At 50.2% G+C, this 23039-nt stretch overlaps 1 protein-coding gene across 1 annotated transcript; it reads right to left on the bottom strand.

The window, feature by feature from the left end:
- Nucleotides 1-1013: 1013 nt before the first annotated feature.
- slc16a3a (solute carrier family 16 member 3a) lies at nt 1014-13901 on the bottom strand. The gene is made up of 7 exons (XM_011478662.4): nt 13763-13901; nt 10453-10561; nt 7853-8115; nt 4476-4619; nt 3765-4372; nt 3517-3697; nt 1014-2477 (listed from the first exon to the last, which is right to left on the bottom strand). Exons 3-7 carry the CDS (start codon nt 8073-8075, stop codon nt 2134-2136), a joined length of 1500 nt encoding a protein of 499 aa, XP_011476964.1. The 5' UTR covers nt 8076-8115; nt 10453-10561; nt 13763-13901; the 3' UTR covers nt 1014-2133.
- Nucleotides 13902-23039: the final 9138 nt, after the last annotated feature.

Raw genomic sequence — 23039 nt, 5'->3', positions numbered from 1 at the left:
TTACACATTTATTCCACAAAACTGTCTGAAAAACTCAATTCCGAGTACTGTGGTCCATTTAGTCATTTTCTTACTGTATGTTGCTTTATAACTAAAGATTAAACATGTAGAGACAAAACAGAAAAAAATAAAAATCCACAAACAAAGTAGAGACGAGGTCAAAACAATGTGAAAAATGTCTGACAGCTCCACTAAACTGATTTGGGGTTTCACAATCTTATTTTCAAAGCTAAGTCCCTGATGAGTTCAGGGACCGTGAATGACACGGGAAAGACCAGCATCTGCTGGATGGTTTCAGACGTTTGACGGATTCATCGTCTCAGTTTTCAAACAGTCAGGATTTCTAAAGTCTCAGAGATGCTCAAGTGTTGCAAGTTTGTTCCTCATAAGTTTTCCAAACATTTATCTGTGTTTTTAATTATTATTTTTAGATGTTATAGCAACAGAACAGGACGCTCTCCAAGAACAGGCGGCACTTACGTTAGGACTGGATTCTCATGCTTTCACTGAGCGGTTCTGGTTCTGGTTCTGGTCAGGTGCTGTGAAGCCTCAATCAGGTTCAATCTGAGCGCCTTGCTGTTCCTCCCCAGCAGGAGTCCAGAGCGGTCGGTTCTGACCCCATACGGGTTTGCTGGGGTGTTTTATGTCTGGGCTTCCTCCTTTGACCCCCACCCTCTTTGTCGTTGGGACATCTTCAGATTCTGACTGGCGTTCCTGTCTGGGATTCAATGATTTGGTTTTTTTTGCAGTTCAGTCAGGATGGTTTTGGTGAACGTCGAGCTGAGAGGATTTTATCGTTTTATTGCTGTTTTTATGTTCAACTTTGTGTTTTTTCTGCCGTTTCTTCATCTTAAACGTTTGTTTTCTTCGTCTGGTGTTGAACATAACTCAATAAATGATTCCGGTTTTATCTGCAGGCCTCCTAGATGGATGGAAACACGGTTTAAAAAAAGTTCCTTGACTTGAATCTGTCTGTGAACTTCAGAAAGGAATTCTCATGAATCCACAGAAACTTAAGAGACTAAATATTATCCTTTTTAATACAGCTTCAGTAAAACAGACGTACAGACAACACTGGACACTGAGGCAGCGACATTCACCACCCTCCTCCTCCTCACTCTTCATCACTGAGGGGAAAGCAGCATTTCTTGGGGACAAACGACGACACCGGAGTGAAGAAGCACGAGACAAACGTCGCCTCCCCCCCGTTCAGGACTCCCACAGCAGGGGGGCCAGCACTGACCCCCCCCCCACACACACACACAGACAGCTGTGACACAAAAATGTGAGCAAGACGCCACACAACAAACACAACAGAAACACACTTCTGGCTCCATCAAAGCTCTTTGCAACGTCGAACAGCGAAAGCAGCGTGTGGGTTCGTTCAGGACCGAAATGAGTTTCCCATGAGCCTTTGTGCTCTGTGGATGCGTCCCACCCGCCCCCAAACCTCCGGCTGATCCGCTTCCATCCCCAGAAAAGGTGACGGGAGGCTGAAAGGGCTCATGGGGGTTTGTGAAACGGGTGAGTTGGGCTGCTTTTGGTCTTCATCTGAGAGGGCCGGGGGGGGGGTCGCACAAAGTTGTGTTTTGCAGCTTGGGGAGTTCCTGCCTCTGTTGCCATGGGAACAGCCTCCGGACATCAACAACAAGGCGGAGGAATTTCAAAACAAAAGGTGGGTCCAGGAGAAGATGCGGCTGCGGTCTTCAGGTCTTATTGACTCTGTTTGGGACGTCCCGACATTGTCGGCCCCCTCCAGAGTTTTGGTCTCCATCAGTAAAGGGTTAAATAAAACTGAAAGCTATTGCTAAAACCCCCCGCCGACTCCTCCAAGCTATTGAATCAGTGCAAACGGCGTCCCGGTGTGATGAACTAACAGTAGGAACAGGATGTGGTCCCGCTGGTCCCTCGGAGGTCTTGGCTGGTGGCGGGCGCCACACGGCGGTTCTGCAGCGACTTCAGGCACAAACTTCTGTTACGAAGGTCTGACCGGCATTGGCTTGGGGATGTTGCAAAGGCAGTGGCTTCAATCCCTCCCCACCAAAACACAGAACAACACCTGGAATAAACATGGAATTATACGAAAAGCATTTCAGCTGGGATGGCGGCGGTTAAGCCCCTCCCTATTCCGCCTCACAGGCACGTTTCAGGACTGGCCGCCATGCTGCCGTTCGGCTGAGGTTCTTTGAGGAACCTCTCCACTTCCTGTGTGTTCACCATCACGCTCTTTGGCCTGACCTCCTCCCCCCTTTCAGCCCCTAACTCCTCCTCCTCCTCGCCTTCATCCCCCTCCCCACTCCTGCTGCAGGCGTTTGCTTCGGAGTCGTCTGTCACTGCGTTGCCCTCCGGCTTGACTTCCGGCGCTATCTTGATGAACAGGAAGTTACAGGTGGCCAAAACCACCGCTGAGAGCACGACCTCACATCCTGCCAGCAGGAAGATGGTCATGTAGTTGTGTGTGGCGTCGAGCAGCCGACCTGCGAAAGCAAAGAGAAGCAGGAAACCCGTCAGCGACCGAGATGAAGGCTGCGCTGGAGCCGGACGGTCATCAGACTCTCATAAATAGAATCTGATGACCTGAAAATGTTGGTTAAGCGCCCCAGCCCCCCCGCCCCACCGCCACAGGTCACGCTGATGTTTCAGCGCAGCTCCAACCTGAAGTACGGAGGTGGAAACCCAAACCAACAGTGTTTTCACTGGAGAATGCAGACGTGACCATGCGGCTCTATGGGAAGCCTTTTTAAAACTTGATTACAATCTGACATGAACACCTTTGCATTGATCTTATTATTGATTTCTGCCTGTCTTAGTTGTATTCTGTCATATCATAAAAGTATTACAGTCCCACTGCGATCACCTTCTGATCTGCTTCCCGGTGGTATTTTTATGATGATGAGGCTGTTTTTAGCCAAAATCTAGATCGTAGTTTCTGCTACGATCGTAGTTTCTGAGGACATAGTTTCTGCAGAGCGGCAGGAGTTCATCAGAAGTTATTCTCTGAGGTGGCTAGGAGATCACGGATCCACTGACCTCAAGTCTTATTTCCCATCATCCACCTGTTTACCCTCTCTCCTGCTAGCTTACAGCCCTTCTCCAACCTAACATTAGCGGTGCATCAAAAATGGTGATCAGTATCAGATCCATCCATCCGTCCAGTTCTGATCCAGATTCCAGCTCAGACCAGAAAAACAGAGACGTTCATGGATACATTGGTCTGCAGGTGGAGGATCTGAAAGGGGCGGAGCTTGGAGACTGTGGCCCCGCCCAGCGTATTTTCTCCATCACAAATAAGCTCTTTTTATTTTGTCTGCTCCTGATTCACAGCAATCTGAATAAAAAATACTCAGAAAGGCAAATTTCATCTTGATTATCATTATAAATATTCTCCATCCTCATAAGAAGGAAATGTTAAAAACACAACTTTAAATGACATGTACCAGTGTCCTAACTTCAGGTGAAGGAACGGCAGCTTGAGCGGCACCCGTCGTTAACGCCAGCTCGCATTCTTGCACCCACCTGCACTCGGCGGCCCCACCAGCACAGCAATAGCTTCCATTAACAGGACCAGGCCGATGGCGCTGGAGAATTTCTCCGTCCCCACAATGGTCATCAGAACCTCAAACTGCAGCGCCCCCACCATTCCATAGGAGATACCGAAGAAGATGCAGAAGACCACCAGGGACGGGTAGTCTTTGGACTGGAAAGAGGTGAGGTGTTAGAGCCCAAAGCACCTGAAGACCAGCTCTGGACGAACACGCACTCACCTGTGAGCCAATGAGGTCGGTGATTCCATTGAAGAGCATGGCAAAGCTGAAGAGGTAGACGCAGCGCGGCCGAACCCATTTCAGCCCAGCGATCACGCCACACGTGGGCCGCGCAAACATGTCAACGAAGCCCAGGATGGTGAGCAGCAGCGCCGACTTGGTGTCTTCGTTCCCCAGCTCCTTGGCATAGCTAACAACAAACACCGGGGGCACGAAGAGGCCGAGCACCATGATGGAGGCTGCTACGGTGTAGATGACAAAGCCGCAGTCTTTGAACACAGAGAAGTCCAGAAGTTTGGCTTTGGCTTTCATCTTCTCCTCCTCTGGGCTCTGCTCTTTGTTGTGGTCCTGTTTCTTGACCTTCTTGGGGTCAACCAAAGGCTTCATGAGGGCTCCACAAACACAGCAGTTTAGCAGGATGCCACCCAAGATGAGGAAGCCCCCCCTCCACCCGTAGTGGTACTGCAGGACCTGGCCCAGCGGAGAGAGGCAGCACAGCGCCACGGGGCTCCCAGCCGCTGAAAGGCCGTTGGCCAACGGCCGCTTCTCACTGAAGTACCGGTTCAGCATGATGAGAGACGGCTGAAAGTTCAGGGCCAACCCCAGACCTGCAGGAGGAAACACAGCCGGTTGTCCACGTGGCACAAAAGCATTTCCAGCAACATCAAACATGTAAACTGTGTGGTCCCTGGAATCACAGAGCAGACAAACCTGTAATGACTCCGGTTGTGAGGTAGATGTGGATGATGTTGGTGGCGAAGGAGCTCAGGATCATTCCCAAAGACGCAAAGAGGCCGCCCACCATCATGACAGGCCGACAGCCGAAGCGGTTCACCAATATGCTGCACAAAGGACCTGCAGAGAGCAAGCGGTCATGCATGGTAAAAACATTCAAAGTTCCTGCATTTCCTCTCCTCTCCTTCCTTCTCCTTCTTCCACCAGCAGTAGTCCGGTTTCTACTGTCACCCAGTAGGTGAGTCCCTGTTAATGCGAGCCACGACTGATCCAGCATGAAAGTTCTGTTTGTAATTCACACAACGGGTTTGTCTTTGGCGTTGAGTTGGGGTCGGTTCCTGACACAACCCTTTGCATTTACTCCGGCTTGGAACCAGCACCCAAACAACTGGATTGTGCCTCTTTGTGGTTGTGTTCTCAAATATGCAGGAACGATTGTTTTTAAATGTATTGGATAATGTTCCTGAAAACATCCATACACTGTTGTGTTTCTGTGTCTCCTGTTAGTGATAAAGATTGGAGACCCATCATCATCATCAGCTGTCCATGGGTATTATGAGTGTTTGGTATTTTGTTGCTCAAATATCTCTCTTGTCAACATTTTGCTTCCCAGGCGGGTTGCTGGGACATTCCTCTTACTGTTAGATAGGAATGTGGTTGCTGGTACGATTTCCCTTCTGTCATTTGCATGGGAACCACTGGGACGCTACTCTCCCTGCATGTTCCCAGGAGACGTTCGAACCCTCCTGCATGTCCTAGGAGGGCGGGTGGCCGGCCACTGTCTGTTTGGAGAATATTTTTCATTTGATTTAGCAGAAAAGGGGACAGTCATGGAACGCTGTGTGTTTGATGCTGACTCCCTTGTTTGGTGGTATTTTAAAGTACTTTAGTGGAAAAATTAAAGTTAACTCTACGGTGAGTTCTACATTATTATGCAAACTGTGTTTAAGTGTCAAAAATAAAATTCTTTGTTTTTCAGTTAAACTCATTTTGTGTCTCTGGGCTCTTTGGACCACGGACACCAGTCTACGACAGCAGTGACCATGAATTTACAAAGCAGAAAGCACAGATGTAAAGCTGCTATTGTGTCTGGAGTCCTACCAACATTGAGGTGTAGGATCCTCCAGAGGCTTGCAGTTCCACGTAAACCTTTGAAAACGACCCTCACAAGCAGAAGTGGCTGCAGTGGACCCACACAGACATGAAGACTCAGTTTCTTGTTTACTGATGAGTGCCGTACAACCCTGGATGGTCCAGACGGAGCAGTGGGTGGTTGGTGGATGGCAACCATGTCCCAAAAAGGCTGTGATGTCAGCAAGAAGGTGGTGGAGTCATGGTTTGGGCTGGAACCATGGTGAGAGAGCTGGTCAGCTCCTTTAAGGTCCCCTAAGGTGTGAAAATGACCTCTGAAAAGTAGGAGGAGCTTCTGACTGACCACTTTCTTCCATGGTACATAAAGAAGAACCGTGCACCACACCATCCTCCCCCTGATGGTGTGGCCCCCATCCTCCCCCTGGAGCATCCCATAAGCCACTTGTGTCAGGATTGGACGGCCTGAACTTGCTCCTCCTGAAGTTTCTTCTCTTCTGGCCTCAGGAGTGTGGTCTTCCTGTTGTGACGTCAAAAAAGAAAACTAGGCCCCCTGCCCGGCGTGCCCCTGAGCAATCCTTCATTTCCATAGAACTGGTCCACAATGCAGACGTAAACTCTTTGACTGAAACGTTTTCTCCTTCAATGGTCGGACAAATGGATGGAGTCATTGTAAAGAAAGACACGCCCAACCTTCAGATTTATGGACACGCGTCTCCAGGGAAGGTCCACCAGTGACTGTGATATCTGAGGGAAACATTCCAGCTGTACAGAATAAAAGCAGAGCCAAAGACAAACGAAGGTGTTGTGGCTTTTGCACCCAGAAATAAGCAGGAATTGAACCACGAGTCTGTGGATCAGCCAGAAAGAGCTTTTCCTCTGAGGGCGTGGACGTTCACAGGTCTGCACAGCACAGCGACGGAGGAAACGCATGGGAAGGAAACTGTTCTAGACTTTAGCAGAATGAAAATGAAAGTAGTTCAGGTCAGCCGACAGCATCAATCACTCAACATTTTACTGACATTTAAAGAGACACTCTGTTGAAATTTAAACTTTAACGTGTTCTTGTAGCATTTTTCTCCCGATGGAGGATGTATACAAAGAAAGTTACGTTTTTCTTTATTCTAATCGCTGTGAATCAGGAGCAGATGGAAAGATTCTGTTTCAAAAAGAGCTTCTTTGTGACGTCTTCCTGCTCCACTCCATCCACTTATAGACAAATAGATCCATGCATGTTAGATTTGTTGCAAAAGTGTGGAAAAGTTTTGTAGCTGCAACAAGAGATTCATGCCTCTGCAAACATGTTTCATGTCTGTAGGTCTGCAATATGTTGGTAAATGTAGTAAAAAATCTAAAAGAATTCTACAAAAAGTAGACAAGAAAAAAGGCCGGAAGATACCATCAGAATTTTCTGGAACTAAAAACAATCAACCCTTCATCTTTTAGCTGCAACGTCTTAATGAAACATCAATTCCCATATTTGGGGCATCTCCCGCTATTTGTCGTCTGGTCTCCTTTGCCTAGAGTTAATAATTATTTTTCTCCTGGCATGGAAATCATGCATCTGACCCTCTGTTCAGAGCAGTGCACTGATTGGCTGACAGTGAAAGGCTGCTGATTGGCTAATTTATTGAGAAGCCAAAGGATTGTGCTTGGAAGTTGGGTTTTGTCGTTGTATCAGTGCACGTGACGTTTCACACACAAACATCTCAGTGGACGGACAATTTTTTTCTGCAGATGCAAAACATTTTTACAGACACACAAGTCTCTCGTTACATTTAGAAAACCTTTTTTCACACGGACAATATTTCTGCAGCAGATCCAACCTCATCCATGAACGTCTGTTTTCCTGGTCTGAGCTGGAATCTGGATCTAAACTGGACGGATGGATCTGATACTATTCACCGTTTTTGTTGCTTATGTCGGGTTGGGGGTGTGAGGGGCTGTGAGCTAGCAGGAGATCCTGTAGACAGATGGGTGACGGGAAGTGGGGGCGGGGTTGCTCCGTGTCAACAGTCCCCGCTCAGAGATGAATTTTTAACAAACTGCAAAAAGGCCACCGGGAACGCTCTTAGGATGGATCAGAAGACGACGGGAGGCTTCAAAGAAAAGAACAGATGTTTGACGGCGTCATGTTGGGTTTGAAACAGGCCGGACTCAAATCAGACGGTATCAGCCCGCTGCCGTGTTTGTTTGCAGTCATATTATCTTGTGCAGCCCATAAGCCTGCTCCCGCTGTGTAAGGTAAACACGCGGCGGCTCACCTGTGCCATAAAGCATGGCGAGCAGGATGGAGGAGATCCAGGCGGTGTCGCTGTAGCCGACGTCGAACTCCTTGGTCAGCTCTTTGAAGAACACGCTGACGGCTTTGGGGAAGGCGTAAGAGAACCCTGTGATGACGAAGCACCCAGCCAGAACCGCCCAGCCCCAGCCGCCATCCGGAGCCTTAACGCCGCCCGTATCCACGTCCACCGCAGCACCTCCCATCACGCCGCACGCCTGAGGCTCTGCAGACGACTTTGTGCACCTGGAAAAAGAAGCAGAAACTACTGGCTCATGTTTTGGAACAAGACAAAACTGTTTTCTTCAGACCACAAATGATTGTTTTCTGGGTTTTTTTCTAGGAATTCTGTAAAAATACTGTTTGTATAAACTGAAGTTTGGACTGGATAAAAAATTGAGGCTTGATAAATGTTGAAACTGCATCCAAAGCCATTATTTATCGTTATATTTCTGTTTAGGATGTTTATTTTTCCTTTAATCAGTTAAAAAAAAGAATAAAACCTGAAAATTTCCTGAAATATTTTTTTATTGGCTCTAACTTTGGTGCCAATAAAACTGAGATAAGTTTGGGGATTTTGGACAGCAGGTGGACAGCAGACGGACAGCAGACGGACAGCAGACAGACAGCAGACAGACAGCAGACGGACAGCAGACAGACAGCAGACAGACAGCAGACAGACAGCAGACAGACAGCAGACGGACAGCAGACAGACAGCAGACGGACAGCAGACAGACAGCAGACGGACAGCAGACGACAGCAGGTGGACAGCAGACAGACAGCAGGCGGACAGCAGGTGGACAGCAGACGGACAGCAGACAGACAGCAGACAGACAGCAGACGGACAGCAGACAGACAGCAGACAGACAGCAGACGGACAGCAGACAGACAGCAGACAGACAGCAGACGGACAGCAGACAGACAGCAGACGGACAGCAGACAGACAGCAGACGGACAGCAGACGACAGCAGGTGGACAGCAGACAGACAGCAGGCGGACAGCAGGTGGACAGCAGACGGACAGCAGACAGACAGCAGACAGACAGCAGACGGACAGCAGACAGACAGCAGACAGACAGCAGACAGACAGCAGACAGACAGCAGGCGGACAGCAGACGGACAGCAGGTGGACAGCAGACGGACAGCAGACAGACAGCAGACGGACAGCAGACGACAGCAGGTGGACAGCAGACAGACAGCAGGCGGACAGCAGGTGGACAGCAGACGGACAGCAGACAGACAGCAGACGGACAGCAGACGGACAGCAGACGACAGCAGGTGGACAGCAGACAGACAGCAGGCGGACAGCAGGCGGACAGCAGACGGACAGCAGACAGACAGCAGACGGACAGCAGGCGGACAGCAGACAGACAGCAGGCGGACAGCAGACGGACAGCAGACAGACAGCAGGCGGACAGCAGACGGACAGCAGACGACAGCAGGTGGACAGCAGACAGACAGCAGGCGGACAGCAGGTGGACAGCAGACGGACAGCAGACAGACAGCAGACAGACAGCAGACGGACAGCAGACAGACAGCAGGCGGACAGCAGACGGACAGCAGACAGACAGCAGGCGGACAGCAGACAGACAGCAGGCGGACAGCAGACAGACCGCAGACGGACAGCAGACGGACAGCAGGCGGACAGCAGACGGACAGCAGGCGGACAGCAGGTGGACAGCAGACGGACAGCAGACAGACAGCAGACGGACAGCAGACGGACAGCAGACGACAGCAGGTGGACAGCAGACAGACAGCAGGCGGACAGCAGACAGACAGCAGGCGGACAGCAGGTGGACAGCAGACGGACAGCAGACAGACAGCAGACGGACAGCAGACGGACAGCAGACGACAGCAGGTGGACAGCAGACGACAGCAGGTGGACAGCAGACAGACAGCAGGCGGACAGCAGGTGGACAGCAGACGGACAGCAGACAGACAGCAGACGGACAGCAGACGGACAGCAGACGACAGCAGGTGGACAGCAGACAGACAGCAGGCGGACAGCAGGCGGACAGCAGACGGACAGCAGACAGACAGCAGACGGACAGCAGGCGGACAGCAGACAGACAGCAGGCGGACAGCAGACGGACAGCAGACAGACAGCAGGCGGACAGCAGACGGACAGCAGACGACAGCAGGTGGACAGCAGACAGACAGCAGGCGGACAGCAGGTGGACAGCAGACGGACAGCAGACAGACAGCAGACAGACAGCAGACGGACAGCAGACAGACAGCAGGCGGACAGCAGACGGACAGCAGACAGACAGCAGGCGGACAGCAGACAGACAGCAGGCGGACAGCAGACAGACAGCAGGCGGACAGCAGGCGGACAGCAGACAGACAGCAGGCGGACAGCAGACGGACAGCAGACAGACAGCAGACAGACAGCAGACAGACAGCAGACAGACAGCAGACGGACAGCAGACGGACAGCAGACGGACAGCAGGCGGACAGCAGACAGACAGCAGACAGACAGCAGACGGACAGCAGACAGACAGCAGACAGACAGCAGACAGACAGCAGACGGACAGCAGGCGGACAGCAGACAGACAGCAGACAGACAGCAGACGAAGGTGCTCACCTGCTTGTGATGGTTTCCACTCACAGACTTTCACAGCAGCACATGGTGTGAAGGTCACTGCTCTGGTTTCTGCAGGAGTTCTGGGGTTCTGGTCGGATGAAGAATCGGACTGTAAAGAGCAAAGCAGTTGAGAAAAGTACAGGTGAGCCTCACCTGTGTGTTTCTTCGTCTCTCACCTTGAGTCTTTTATACACCTGGTGGGGAAATTACCATTTAACAGAGTTTTTCCTGTGAGGGTGTGAGGATTTCCCACTTTAGGTTGTTTTCTTTAAACACAGTTTTTGAAGTGACATTAACTATCGTGATGGTTTCCCAGCATGCATTTCAGCTACATGGGTCGTGGGCCTCTGTTTGTGGCCCCACCCTGATGATCCCCAGGAAGATGTGAATCCTCTGCTTCTCACCTCTGCTTATGCTTTTCTGACCCTGAGATGTATTAAGTGCATGTGTGAGAAAAGCAACCGGAGCTACAAGCTGCAGGAGGAGAAACTTTTCTTCAAGAGGAAGTGGTCCCGCGCCGCCCCCGCACTGCAGCCCCCAGCTGCTTCACAGCTCTGCTGGTCGCACGTCTTCCTCTCAGTCCTGGTTGTCCGCTGTGATTTCCCCAGAAAGAACAGAGAGCTGCACTTCATCCACTGAAAATGCTCCATTTCAGACGGTTTTCTCTTCTCTCTCACTGAAATCAGAATCTTCTCTAACAGATAAAGTCCTGCAGGTGAAAATCCAGTTATGATCCCACTGGTGTCCACATCTTTAAAACACCTTTTAAGGCTGATGTCTTCCAGTTGTTCTTCCAAAACAGAGCAGATGAAACCGACCCAAGACTGGAGAAGACCCATGAGATCCTGACAGGCTGCGCTCACATTTACTAAACGCTAAATACTGGATCGTTACTGCAAAGTAAGCCTGCACAATGAATAGCAAATTTATTGTTATCGCGACATCAAGCTGTGCATTACGCATATCGCAAAAGACGACAAAAATTCCAATAAAGGGTTTCCTTAAATGTGCTAAAACAATCTTATGGTTTGAAGTATTTAACAAATCAAATAAATCCTTTTCTGCATTTGACCAATCAGATGGAGCCTTTTCACGTTAGATGTTCACCTCTTATGTAGATGATGATGTAGTGTTTATGAATGCAAGCGGGATTAGTAGAAAAGATTCTCAGTCTCATTTTTGTGTCCATCACATCCCTTTATGGGCGTCTGATTCTCAGGTTTTCTGGTGTTTTTGAGTTTTATTGACTCTGACATTAATATTAGTGCCACATTTTTGTCTTATGGTAGTGTTTTTCTATGTAAAACGTTCCGTACAGCATAAATATTTATCCAAATTATCATGAAAGAAACGGCACTTTGGAAGCGAACATGGTCCCAGCATCGTCTGGTGTCCGTCACTGAAGCCCCAAAACAAGCACTACGGCAGTCTGAATGGGACATTTTTCAAGCAGCAAAGAGGCTTTGGAGGCATGAGCAAAGTTTGTGGCTCAGATGAAGACCTGAAGAGGATTCGGAGCAGGTTTAAGAACCACGTTTCTCCTTCAGCGGATTCTTTGAGCCTCCAGCACCAAGAGGACGTCACTCCTGTCCGACCAGGTCTGATGAGGTCTCCCCCAACAGCAGATTCTTCTTGAGAAACGCTAAATGGCGTGTCCTCGAAGGCCGTGCACCCACGCACAAACACAGAAACACACTCTGCTGCCCAGCAGTGGCGCCATCCTGTAACCCCCAGGAGCAACGTGGGTTCAGTGTCTTCCCCAAGGACACCTTGTAGGGGAACAAGGTGGAAACCCGACCTGCCGTCCACCAACCAGAGGCTGACCGCTCTACCTCAGCAGCAGAAACAGAAAGGTTTGTTGATTTTGTGCTGCACCTCAGAACGTGACAGACATGATGACAGATTTTCAGAAAGAACTGCTCCGGTTTCTGCTTCTCTGTTTCCATCAGCTGTGTTCAAAACAGGCAAACTGAATAGTGAATTTGATTTACTGCTCTGTAACGATGCTGCAGGGGGTTCAGCGGCCCTGGGGGGGGGGGTTCTGCGCCCATCACTTTGGTCATTTCTGGTTGATGGAAACAGCAGCCGCACATGAACACCTGAGAAAGGGGCAGACTCGTGCAGCAAGTCCGTCCCGCCTTAGTGGTTAACAACACGCTGTTTTCCAGAAAACCAGATTGGAGCAGCTGTGATGTGACGCTGCTCTGAGAGCGGGCCACTCGGGTGGGGGCCCTCCTGATTTACAGCCCCAGGAGAAGGCAGAGAGAATGCCCCGCAGGTTCAGGCCAGCGATCCGCCGTCTCCGGGTAACACGGTCATTCCGGGCTGACAGGGATGGGGAGGACTGGTCCGCAGTGGCTCACTGACGTGCCCCCCCCCCCCTGCTGCTTACGTTCACATCTCAGAACTCCTCCGGGCCGTTTGGATGTCGAAAGCAAACGGGCTTCTTTACAATGAGGACATTAGTCAACAGGTGTGACAGTGTGTCGCCATGGGAACCAGGGATGTAGGCCTGGGTGTAGGGTTTCCGACTGTAAAGCAGCCGGAGTGTCGGTAAATCCATCCTGTGGCCCCCCCACAGGGAAGGGGGATGCCTGGACCCCCCAGCACAGAAGGTCCCAGTTTGGACCCCTGCAGAGGAAGGCTGTCAGTGTGTGTGTGTGTGTGTGTGTGTGGGGGGGGGTCTGCCAGAGCGTCATGCAGCTGTGCGCACGTCCATCAGTGGGATCAATGTACAACATGTCCTGAGTGGGGGGGTCACCCAGGCGTCAGCAGCAAACTGGACAGAACCACATTTGTATACAAACATCATAAATCTTTATTGATCCTGAAGGAAACGGCATTGTGGCGGCAGGCTGTCCTCCAACAGGCGTGACGTTTGTTTCACAGAAACGTTTACCTGACGTATGAAGACATCTTATCTTTCTGAGCCCTGGTGAATGTCCCGAACGGCAACCGGTTTACTGTTTTAATTTCCGGTTTTAAAGAGTTAAATCCTAAAAATAAAATAAAAAATGCTGAATTTCATAATAAGAACTTCCCGTTCAGTCCCTTTTACTTTTTAAAGTGAAAAAAACACCTTCGAGAGACTCGTGATTGTTCCCACGCGGCTGCTGCAGGACGCAGGTGTGTCATAACACGCGGGATGTCAACGCGCGGAAGAAGTGACGCACCTCCAAAGCTGAGCCCGCTGCCAAAATAAATAAATAAATAAAAAATAAAAAGCTGTCGCGCGTGGATGTTAGCGTGGCCGCGAGACAGAACCGGAGGAAGTCATGACACAAACGCGGAAAACTGTTGCGCGTCTTACCGGAGGATGTTCGCGGCCGCTCCCGCCTTCTGACTCCTGCCTCCTGACTCCTGCCTCAGCACCGGAGAGCAGCTCTCCTCCGGACGTCTGCCTGCATGGAGCGGCACGCCGCGGGGTCCTAAAGCCCGCCTACTCAGCGTCCCACAGGCAGCCAAACAAACGCAGATGAATTAATCCTTGTTTCTCAGGGCGGAGGTGGGGGTGGAGCAGGTTATGGACCACATCCCTCCACCTGTGTGTCAATGCAGATGTTGGGTGAAGTTCTGGTGGAGGTTGATGTCTGCAGCAGCGCCAGAGACCTTCTGATGCACCTGAGCTGCAGGTTGAAAGGATTAAACATTTGGATATTTTTTAACACAAAGTGAAGCAAATCTTCAAAATGAAAAAGTAATGTAGAGGTCAGCTAAACATGAAAGTACTTAACACCAAACAAAACCCAGACTAAACTAAACTAAGTCGACAAGAACAAACAAACCTGACCTAAATACAAAGACGGACTATCGAAACGTGACAGCATCTCTGTCACCCAACATGCATCACCCATGATGCATGCATTTCTGTCACTCACCATGCATCACCCATGACGCATGCATTTCTGTCACCCACCACGCATCACCCGTGACGCATGCATCACCCATGACGCATGCATTTCTGTCACCCACCACGCATCGCCCATGACACATGCATTTCTGTCACTCACCATGCATCACCCATGAAACATGCATTTCTGTCACTCACCATGCATCACCCATGACACATGCATTTCTGTCACTCACCATGCATCACCCATGACGCATGCATTTCTGTCACCCACCACGCATCGTGCATCACCCATGACGCATACATTTCTGTCACCCACCACGCATCACCCGTGACGCATGCATCACCCATGACGCATGCATTTCTGTCACCCACCACGCATCACCCATGACGCATACATTTCTGTCACCCACCACGCATCACCCGTGACGCATGCATCACCCATGACGCATGCATTTCTGCATCACCCATGACGCATGCATTTCTGTCACCCACCACGCATCACCCGTGACGCATGCATCACCCATGAAACATGCATTTCTGTCACCCACCATGCATCACCCATGAAACATGCATTTCTGTCACCCACCACGCATCACCCGTGACGCATGCATCACCCATGACGCATGCATTTCTGCATCACCCATGACGCATGCATTTCTGTCACCCACCACGCATCACCCGTGACGCATGCATCACCCATGAAACATGCATTTCTGTCACCCACCACGCATCGCCCATGACGCATGCATCACCCATGACACATGCATTTCTGTCACTCACCATGCATCACCCATGAAACATGCATTTCTGTCACCCACCATGCATCACCCATGACGCATGCATTTCTGTCACCCACCACGCATCACCCGTGACGCATGCATCACCCATGACGCATGCATTTCTGCATCACCCATGACGCATGCATTTCTGTCACCCACCACGCATCACCCGTGACGCATGCATCACCCATGAAACATGCATTTCTGTCACCCACCACGCATCGCCCATGACGCATGCATCACCCATGACACATGCATTTCTGTCACTCACCATGCATCACCCATGAAACATGCATTTCTGTCACCCACCATGCATCACCCATGACGCATGCATTTCTGTCACCCACCACGCATCACCCATGACACATGCATTTCTGTCACTCACCATACATCACACATGACGCATGCATTTCTGTCACCCACCATGCATCACCCATGACACATGCATTTCTGTCACCCACCATGCATCACCCATGACGCATGCATTTCTGTCACCCACCATGCATCACCCATGAAACATGCATTTCTGTCACCCACCAAGCATCACCCATGACGCATGCATTTCTGTCACCCACCACGCATCACCCATGACACATTCATTTCTGTCACTCACCATGCATCACCCATGACGCATGCATTTCTGTCACCCACCACGCATCACCCATGACACATGCATTTTTGTCACTCACCACGCATCACCCATGACACATGCATTTCTGTCACCCACCATGCATCACCCATGACGCATGCATTTCTGTCACCCACCATGCATCACCCATGAAACATGCATTTCTGTCACCCACCATGCATCACCCATGACGCATGCATTTCTGTCACCCACCACGCATCACCCGTGACGCATGCATCACCCATGACGCATGCATTTCTGTCACCCACCACGCATCGCCCATGACACATGCATTTCTGTCACTCACCATGCATCACCCATGAAACATGCATTTCTGTCACCCACCATGCATCACCCATGACGCATGCATTTCTGTCACCCACCACGCATCACCCGTGACGCATGCATCACCCATGAAACATGCATTTCTGTCACCCACCAAGCATCACCCATGACGCATGCATTTCTGTCACCCACCACGCATCACCCATGACACATTCATTTCTGTCACTCACCATGCATCACCCATGACGCATGCATTTCTGTCACCCACCACGCATCACCCATGACACATGCATTTTTGTCACTCACCATGCATCACCCATGACACATGCATTTCTGTCACTCACCATGCATCACCCATGACGCATGCATTTCTGTCACCCACCACGCATCGTGCATCACCCATGACGCATACATTTCTGTCACCCACCACGCATCACCCGTGACGCATGCATCACCCATGACGCATGCATTTCTGTCACCCACCACGCATCACCCGTGACGCATGCATCACCCATGAAACATGCATTTCTGTCACCCACCACGCATCACCCATGACGCATACATTTCTGTCACCCACCACGCATCACCCGTGACGCATGCATCACCCATGACGCATGCATTTCTGCATCACCCATGACGCATGCATTTCTGTCACCCACCACGCATCACCCGTGACGCATGCATCACCCATGAAACATGCATTTCTGTCACCCACCATGCATCACCCATGAAACATGCATTTCTGTCACCCACCACGCATCACCCGTGACGCATGCATCACCCATGACGCATGCATTTCTGCATCACCCATGACGCATGCATTTCTGTCACCCACCACGCATCACCCGTGACGCATGCATCACCCATGAAACATGCATTTCTGTCACCCACCACGCATCGCCCATGACGCATGCATCACCCATGACACATGCATTTCTGTCACTCACCATGCATCACCCATGAAACATGCATTTCTGTCACCCACCATGCATCACCCATGACGCATGCATTTCTGTCACCCACCACGCATCACCCGTGACGCATGCATCACCCATGACGCATGCATTTCTGCATCACCCATGACGCATGCATTTCTGTCACCCACCACGCATCACCCGTGACGCATGCATCACCCATGAAACATGCATTTCTGTCACCCACCACGCATCGCCCATGACGCATGCATCACCCATGACACATGCATTTCTGTCACTCACCATGCATCACCCATGAAACATGCATTTCTGTCACCCACCATGCATCACCCATGACGCATGCATTTCTGTCACCCACCACGCATCACCCATGACACATGCATTTCTGTCACTCACCATACATCACACATGACGCATGCATTTCTGTCACCCACCATGCATCACCCATGACACATGCATTTCTGTCACCCACCATGCATCACCCATGACGCATGCATTTCTGTCACCCACCATGCATCACCCATGAAACATGCATTTCTGTCACCCACCATGCATCACCCATGACACATGCATTTCTGTCACCCACCATGCATCACCCATGACGCATGCATTTCTGTCACCCACCATGCATCACCCATGACACATTCATTTCTGTCACTCACCATGCATCACCCATGACGCATGCATTTCTGTCACCCACCACGCATCACCCATGACACATGCATTTTTGTCACTCACCACGCATCACCCATGACACATGCATTTCTGTCACCCACCATGCATCACCCATGACGCATGCATTTCTGTCACCCACCATGCATCACCCATGAAACATGCATTTCTGTCACCCACCATGCATCACCCATGACGCAGGCATTTCTGTCACCCACCACGCATCACCCATGACACATTCATTTCTGTCACTCACCATGCATCACCCATGACGCATGCATTTCTGTCACCCACCATGCATCACCCATGACACATGCATTTTTGTCACTCACCATGCATCACCCATGACACATGCATTTCTGTCACTCACCATGCATCACCCATGACAGATGTATTTCTGTCACTCACCATGCATCACCCATGACGCATGCATTTCTGTCACCCACCCCGCATCGTGCATCACCCATGACGCATACATTTCTGTCACCCACCACGCATCACCCGTGACGCATGCATCACCCATGACGCATGCATTTCTGTCACCCACCACGCATCACCCGTGACGCATGCATCACCCATGAAACATGCATTTCTGTCACCCACCACGCATCGCCCATGACGCATGCATTTCTGTCACCCACCATGCATCACCCATGAAACATGCATTTCTGTCACCCACCATGCATCACCCATGACGCATCCATTTCTGTCACCCACCACGCATCACCCATGACACATGCATTTCTGTCACTCACCATGCATCACCCATGACGCATGCATTTCTGTCACCCACCACGCATCGCGCATCGCCCATGACGCATGCATTTCTGTCACCCACCATGCATCACCCATGACGCATCCATTTCTGTCACCCACCACGCATCACCCATGACGCATGCATTTCTGTCACCCACCACGCATCACCCATGACACATGCATTTCTGTCACTCACCATGCATCACCCATGACGCATGCATTTCTGTCACCCACCATGCATCACCCATGACACATGCATTTTTGTCACTCACCATGCATCACCCATGACACATGCATTTCTGTCACTCACCATGCATCACCCATGACACATGCATTTCTGTCACTCACCATGCATCACCCATGACGCATGCATTTCTGTCACCCACCCCGCATCGTGCATCACCCATGACGCATACATTTCTGTCACCCACCACGCATCACCCGTGACGCATGCATCACCCATGACGCATGCATTTCTGTCACCCACCACGCATCACCCGTGACGCATGCATCACCCATGAAACATGCATTTCTGTCACCCACCACGCATCGCCCATGACGCATGCATTTCTGTCACCCACCATGCATCACCCATGACGCATCCATTTCTGTCACCCACCACGCATCACCCATGACACATGCATTTCTGTCACTCACCATGCATCACCCATGACGCATGCATTTCTGTCACCCACCACGCATCGCGCATCGCCCATGACGCATACATTTCTGTCACCCACCATGCATCACCCATGAAACATGCATTTCTGTCACCCACCATGCATCACCCATGACGCATGCATTTCTGTCACCCACCACGCATCACCCATGACACATGCATTTCTGTCACTCACCATGCATCACCCATGAAACATGCATTTCTGTCACCCACCACGCATCACCCATGACACATGCATTTCTGTCACCCACCACGCATCACCCATGACACATGCATTTCTGTCACTCACCACGCATCACCCATGACACATGCATTTCTGTCACTCACCATGCATCACCCATGACGCATGCATTTCTGTCACCCACCACGCATCACCCATGACACATGCATTTCTGTCACTCACCATGCATCACCCATGACGCATGCATCACCCATGACACATGCATTTTTGTCACTCACCATGCATCACCCATGACACATGCATTTCTGTCACTCACCATGCATCACCCATGACGCATGCATTTCTGTCACCCACCACGCATCGCGCATCACCCATGACACATGCATTTCTGTCACTCACCATGCATCACCCATGACGCATGCATCACCCATGACACATGCATTTTTGTCACTCACCATGCATCACCCATGACACATGCATTTCTGTCACTCACCATGCATCGCCCATGACACATGCATTTCTGTCACCCACCATGCATCACCCATGAAACATGCATTTCTGTCACCCACCATAAATCACCCATGACACATGCATTTCTGTCACTCACCATGCATCACCCATGACACATGCATTTCTGTCACCCACCATGCATCACCCATGACGCATGCATTTCTGTAACCCACCACGCATCACCCATGACACATGCATTTCTGTCACTCACCATGCATCACCCATGAAACATGCATTTCTGTCACTCAACATGCATCACCCATGAAACATGCATTTCTGTCACCCACCACGCATCACCCATGAAACATGCATTTCTGTCACCCACCATGCATCACCCATGACGCATCCATTTCTGTCACCCACCACGCATCACCCATGACACATGCATTTCTGTCACTCACCATGCATCACCCATGACGCATGCATTTCTGTCACCCACCACGCATCGCGCATCGCCCATGACGCATACATTTCTGTCACCCACCATGCATCACCCATGAAACATGCATTTCTGTCACCCACCATGCATCACCCATGACGCATGCATTTCTGTCACCCACCACGCATCACCCATGACACATGCATTTCTGTCACTCACCATGCATCACCCATGACGCATGCATTTCTGTCACCCACCATGCATCACCCATGAAACATGCATTTCTGTCACCCACCACGCATCACCCATGACACATGCATTTCTGTCACTCACCACGCATCACCCATGACACATGCATTTCTGTCACTCACCATGCATCACCCATGACGCATGCATTTCTGTCACCCACCACGCATCACCCATGACACATGCATTTCTGTCACTCACCATGCATCACCCATGACGCATGCATCACCCATGACACATGCATTTTTGTCACTCACCATGCATCACCCATGACACATGCATTTCTGTCACTCACCATGCATCACCCATGACGCATGCATTTCTGTCACCCACCACGCATCGCGCATCACCCATGACACATGCATTTCTGTCACTCACCATGCATCACCCATGACGCATGCATCACCCATGACACATGCATTTTTGTCACTCACCATGCATCACCCATGACACATGCATTTCTGTCACTCACCATGCATCGCCCATGACACATGCATTTCTGTCACCCACCATGCATCACCCATGAAACATGCATTTCTGTCACCCACCATAAATCACCCATGACACATGCATTTCTGTCACTCACCATGCATCACCCATGACACATGCATTTCTGTCACCCACCATGCATCACCCATGACGCATGCATTTCTGTCACCCACCACGCATCACCCATGACACATGCATTTCTGTCACTCACCATGCATCACCCATGACGCATGCATCACCCATGACACATGCATTTCTGTCACTCACCATGCATCACCCATGAAACATGCATTTCTGTCACTCAACATGCATCACCCATGAAACATGCATTTCTGTCACCCACCACGCATCACCCATGACACATGCATTTCTGTCACTCACCATGCATCACCCATGAAACATGCATTTCTGTCACCCACCACGCATCACCCATGACACATGCATTTCTGTCACCCACCATGCATCACCCATGACGCATGCATTTCTGTCACTCACCACGCATCACCCATGAAACATGCATTTCTGTCACCCACCACGCATCACCCATGACACATGCATTTCTGTCACCCACCATGCATCACCCATGACACATGCATTTCTGTCACCCACCATGCATCACCCATGAAACATGCATTTCTGTCACCCACCACGCATCACCCATGACACATGCATTTCTGTCACCCACCATGCATCACCCATGACACATGCATTTCTGTCACTCACCATGCATCACCCATGAAACATGCATTTCTGTCACCCACCATGCATCACCCATGACACATGCATTTCTGTCACCCACCATGCATCACCCATGACGAATGCATTTCTGTCACTCACCATGCATCACCCATGAAACATGCATTTCTGTCACCCACCATGCATCAACCATTACACATTCAGCGTCTCTGTTACCCATCATGCACGTCACTTCTCCTCATTTGCAGGCGTGGCACACGAAGATGAACAGCACCTCAGTCTTCAATATCTGTCTCTTTCCACCCAACAGACCTGTGTTTCCTCCACTCTGCAACCGTGCTAAAATGGTTTCTGGGTAATCTGGTTGCCGATGAGTTTACGGTGGCCCAGTGTGGACGCCTTCACATCCAGAAACAGTCCCTCTGCTTCAAACAGGACGCTGTCGTGTTTTAGGCTTTAAAGTCCACCTGTCTGTGCTGTTGGTTCACAGTCAACAAGAAAAATTCAAATGTTGGTGTTGCTCTGAATGTAGAGATGACCAAGAAATAAATGTGATCAAATATTTAATCTGTATAATACTCTGTATAATGGCTCACCTTTTGACTGCAACAAAACCATATGAATCACTACTGCCCCCCCCAGGTTCACCTTCTGTTATCGACCACATAAACAGAAAAAAGGGGGGGGGTCTCACCTGATCATCAAATATTTACGTACTTTGAGCTCAATATTGTTTGGTGATGAAGAGCAGACAGAGTGGGATGCCTGAGGCTGCAATATGAAAGTAATGACGGTGACGGTGGGGGGGGGGGGGGGGGGGTGCAGGTGGAAGTCATCATGAATCAGCCCACCCTCTCCCCCCAGGGAGGGGGCATGGACCCACCGCCATGCCTCCCACCTTCCTGTTGGTCCTTGAAGGTCTTCGTGAGACATTCTTGTCTGAATCTTCAGGACTTTATGCCGTCATGGTAACAAACTCCTCCCACATTTCACTGTTTTTTCGGGGGGGGGGGGGGGGGTATTTGTGCTAATGCATTCTTAAGCAGAATTCTGCCGAGGACATGACCTGTTGTATAACTGTTCTGCAGTGGCTCCTTAAACGGCCTCACAGCGCCCCCCTGTGGTCAGACCATCCCACTAGACCGGACCAGGTTCTGTCCATGAGGGGCTGCTGTCCTTTAGCACGATTTATTATTTACCAACCTTTTATATCACAAAGTAAAGCAGCTTTTAGGATGGATGCAGAGTTTGTGAAGCTCTGTGGGTAAAAGTGTGCAAAAACTTTAACTGCCGTTTATAATTTCTGAACATTTTTCTGAAACTTTCCCCAAATCTGTGTTTTTATTTCTCACCAAAATCCTGTAAAGCAGGAACTGCAGCAGCAGATTAATGCAAAGATAAGGCTTTGCATGGAGTAATCCTAAATCTAGTTCACTAAAAAGAAATGTTAAAATACAAGAATTCACTTTGGATGAAAACAATAAAAAAATGCTTAAATT

The sequence above is a fragment of the Oryzias latipes genome, chromosome 8 (assembly GCF_053564925.1).
Source record: "Oryzias latipes strain Hd-rR chromosome 8, Olatipes_Hd-rR_3.1".
Classification (NCBI taxonomy): Eukaryota; Metazoa; Chordata; class Actinopteri; order Beloniformes; family Adrianichthyidae; genus Oryzias; species Oryzias latipes.
Note: the sequence above shows the minus strand (reverse complement) of the source record. Positions and strands in the feature narration are given on the sequence as shown.

Excerpts from the sequence above, each read along its gene's own strand:
- slc16a3a (XM_011478662.4), bottom strand. The coding sequence starts at position 8,075 with ATGGGAGGTGCTGCGGTGGACGTGGATACGGGCGGCGTTAAGGCTCCG. Across the intron at positions 4,373-4,475 it reads CACAACCGGAGTCATTACAG|GTCTGGGGTTGGCCCTGAAC; the intron begins GTTTGTCTGCTC and ends TTCCTCCTGCAG. Across the intron at positions 3,698-3,764 it reads CCGACCTCATTGGCTCACAG|TCCAAAGACTACCCGTCCCT; the intron begins GTGAGTGCGTGT and ends ACCTCTTTCCAG.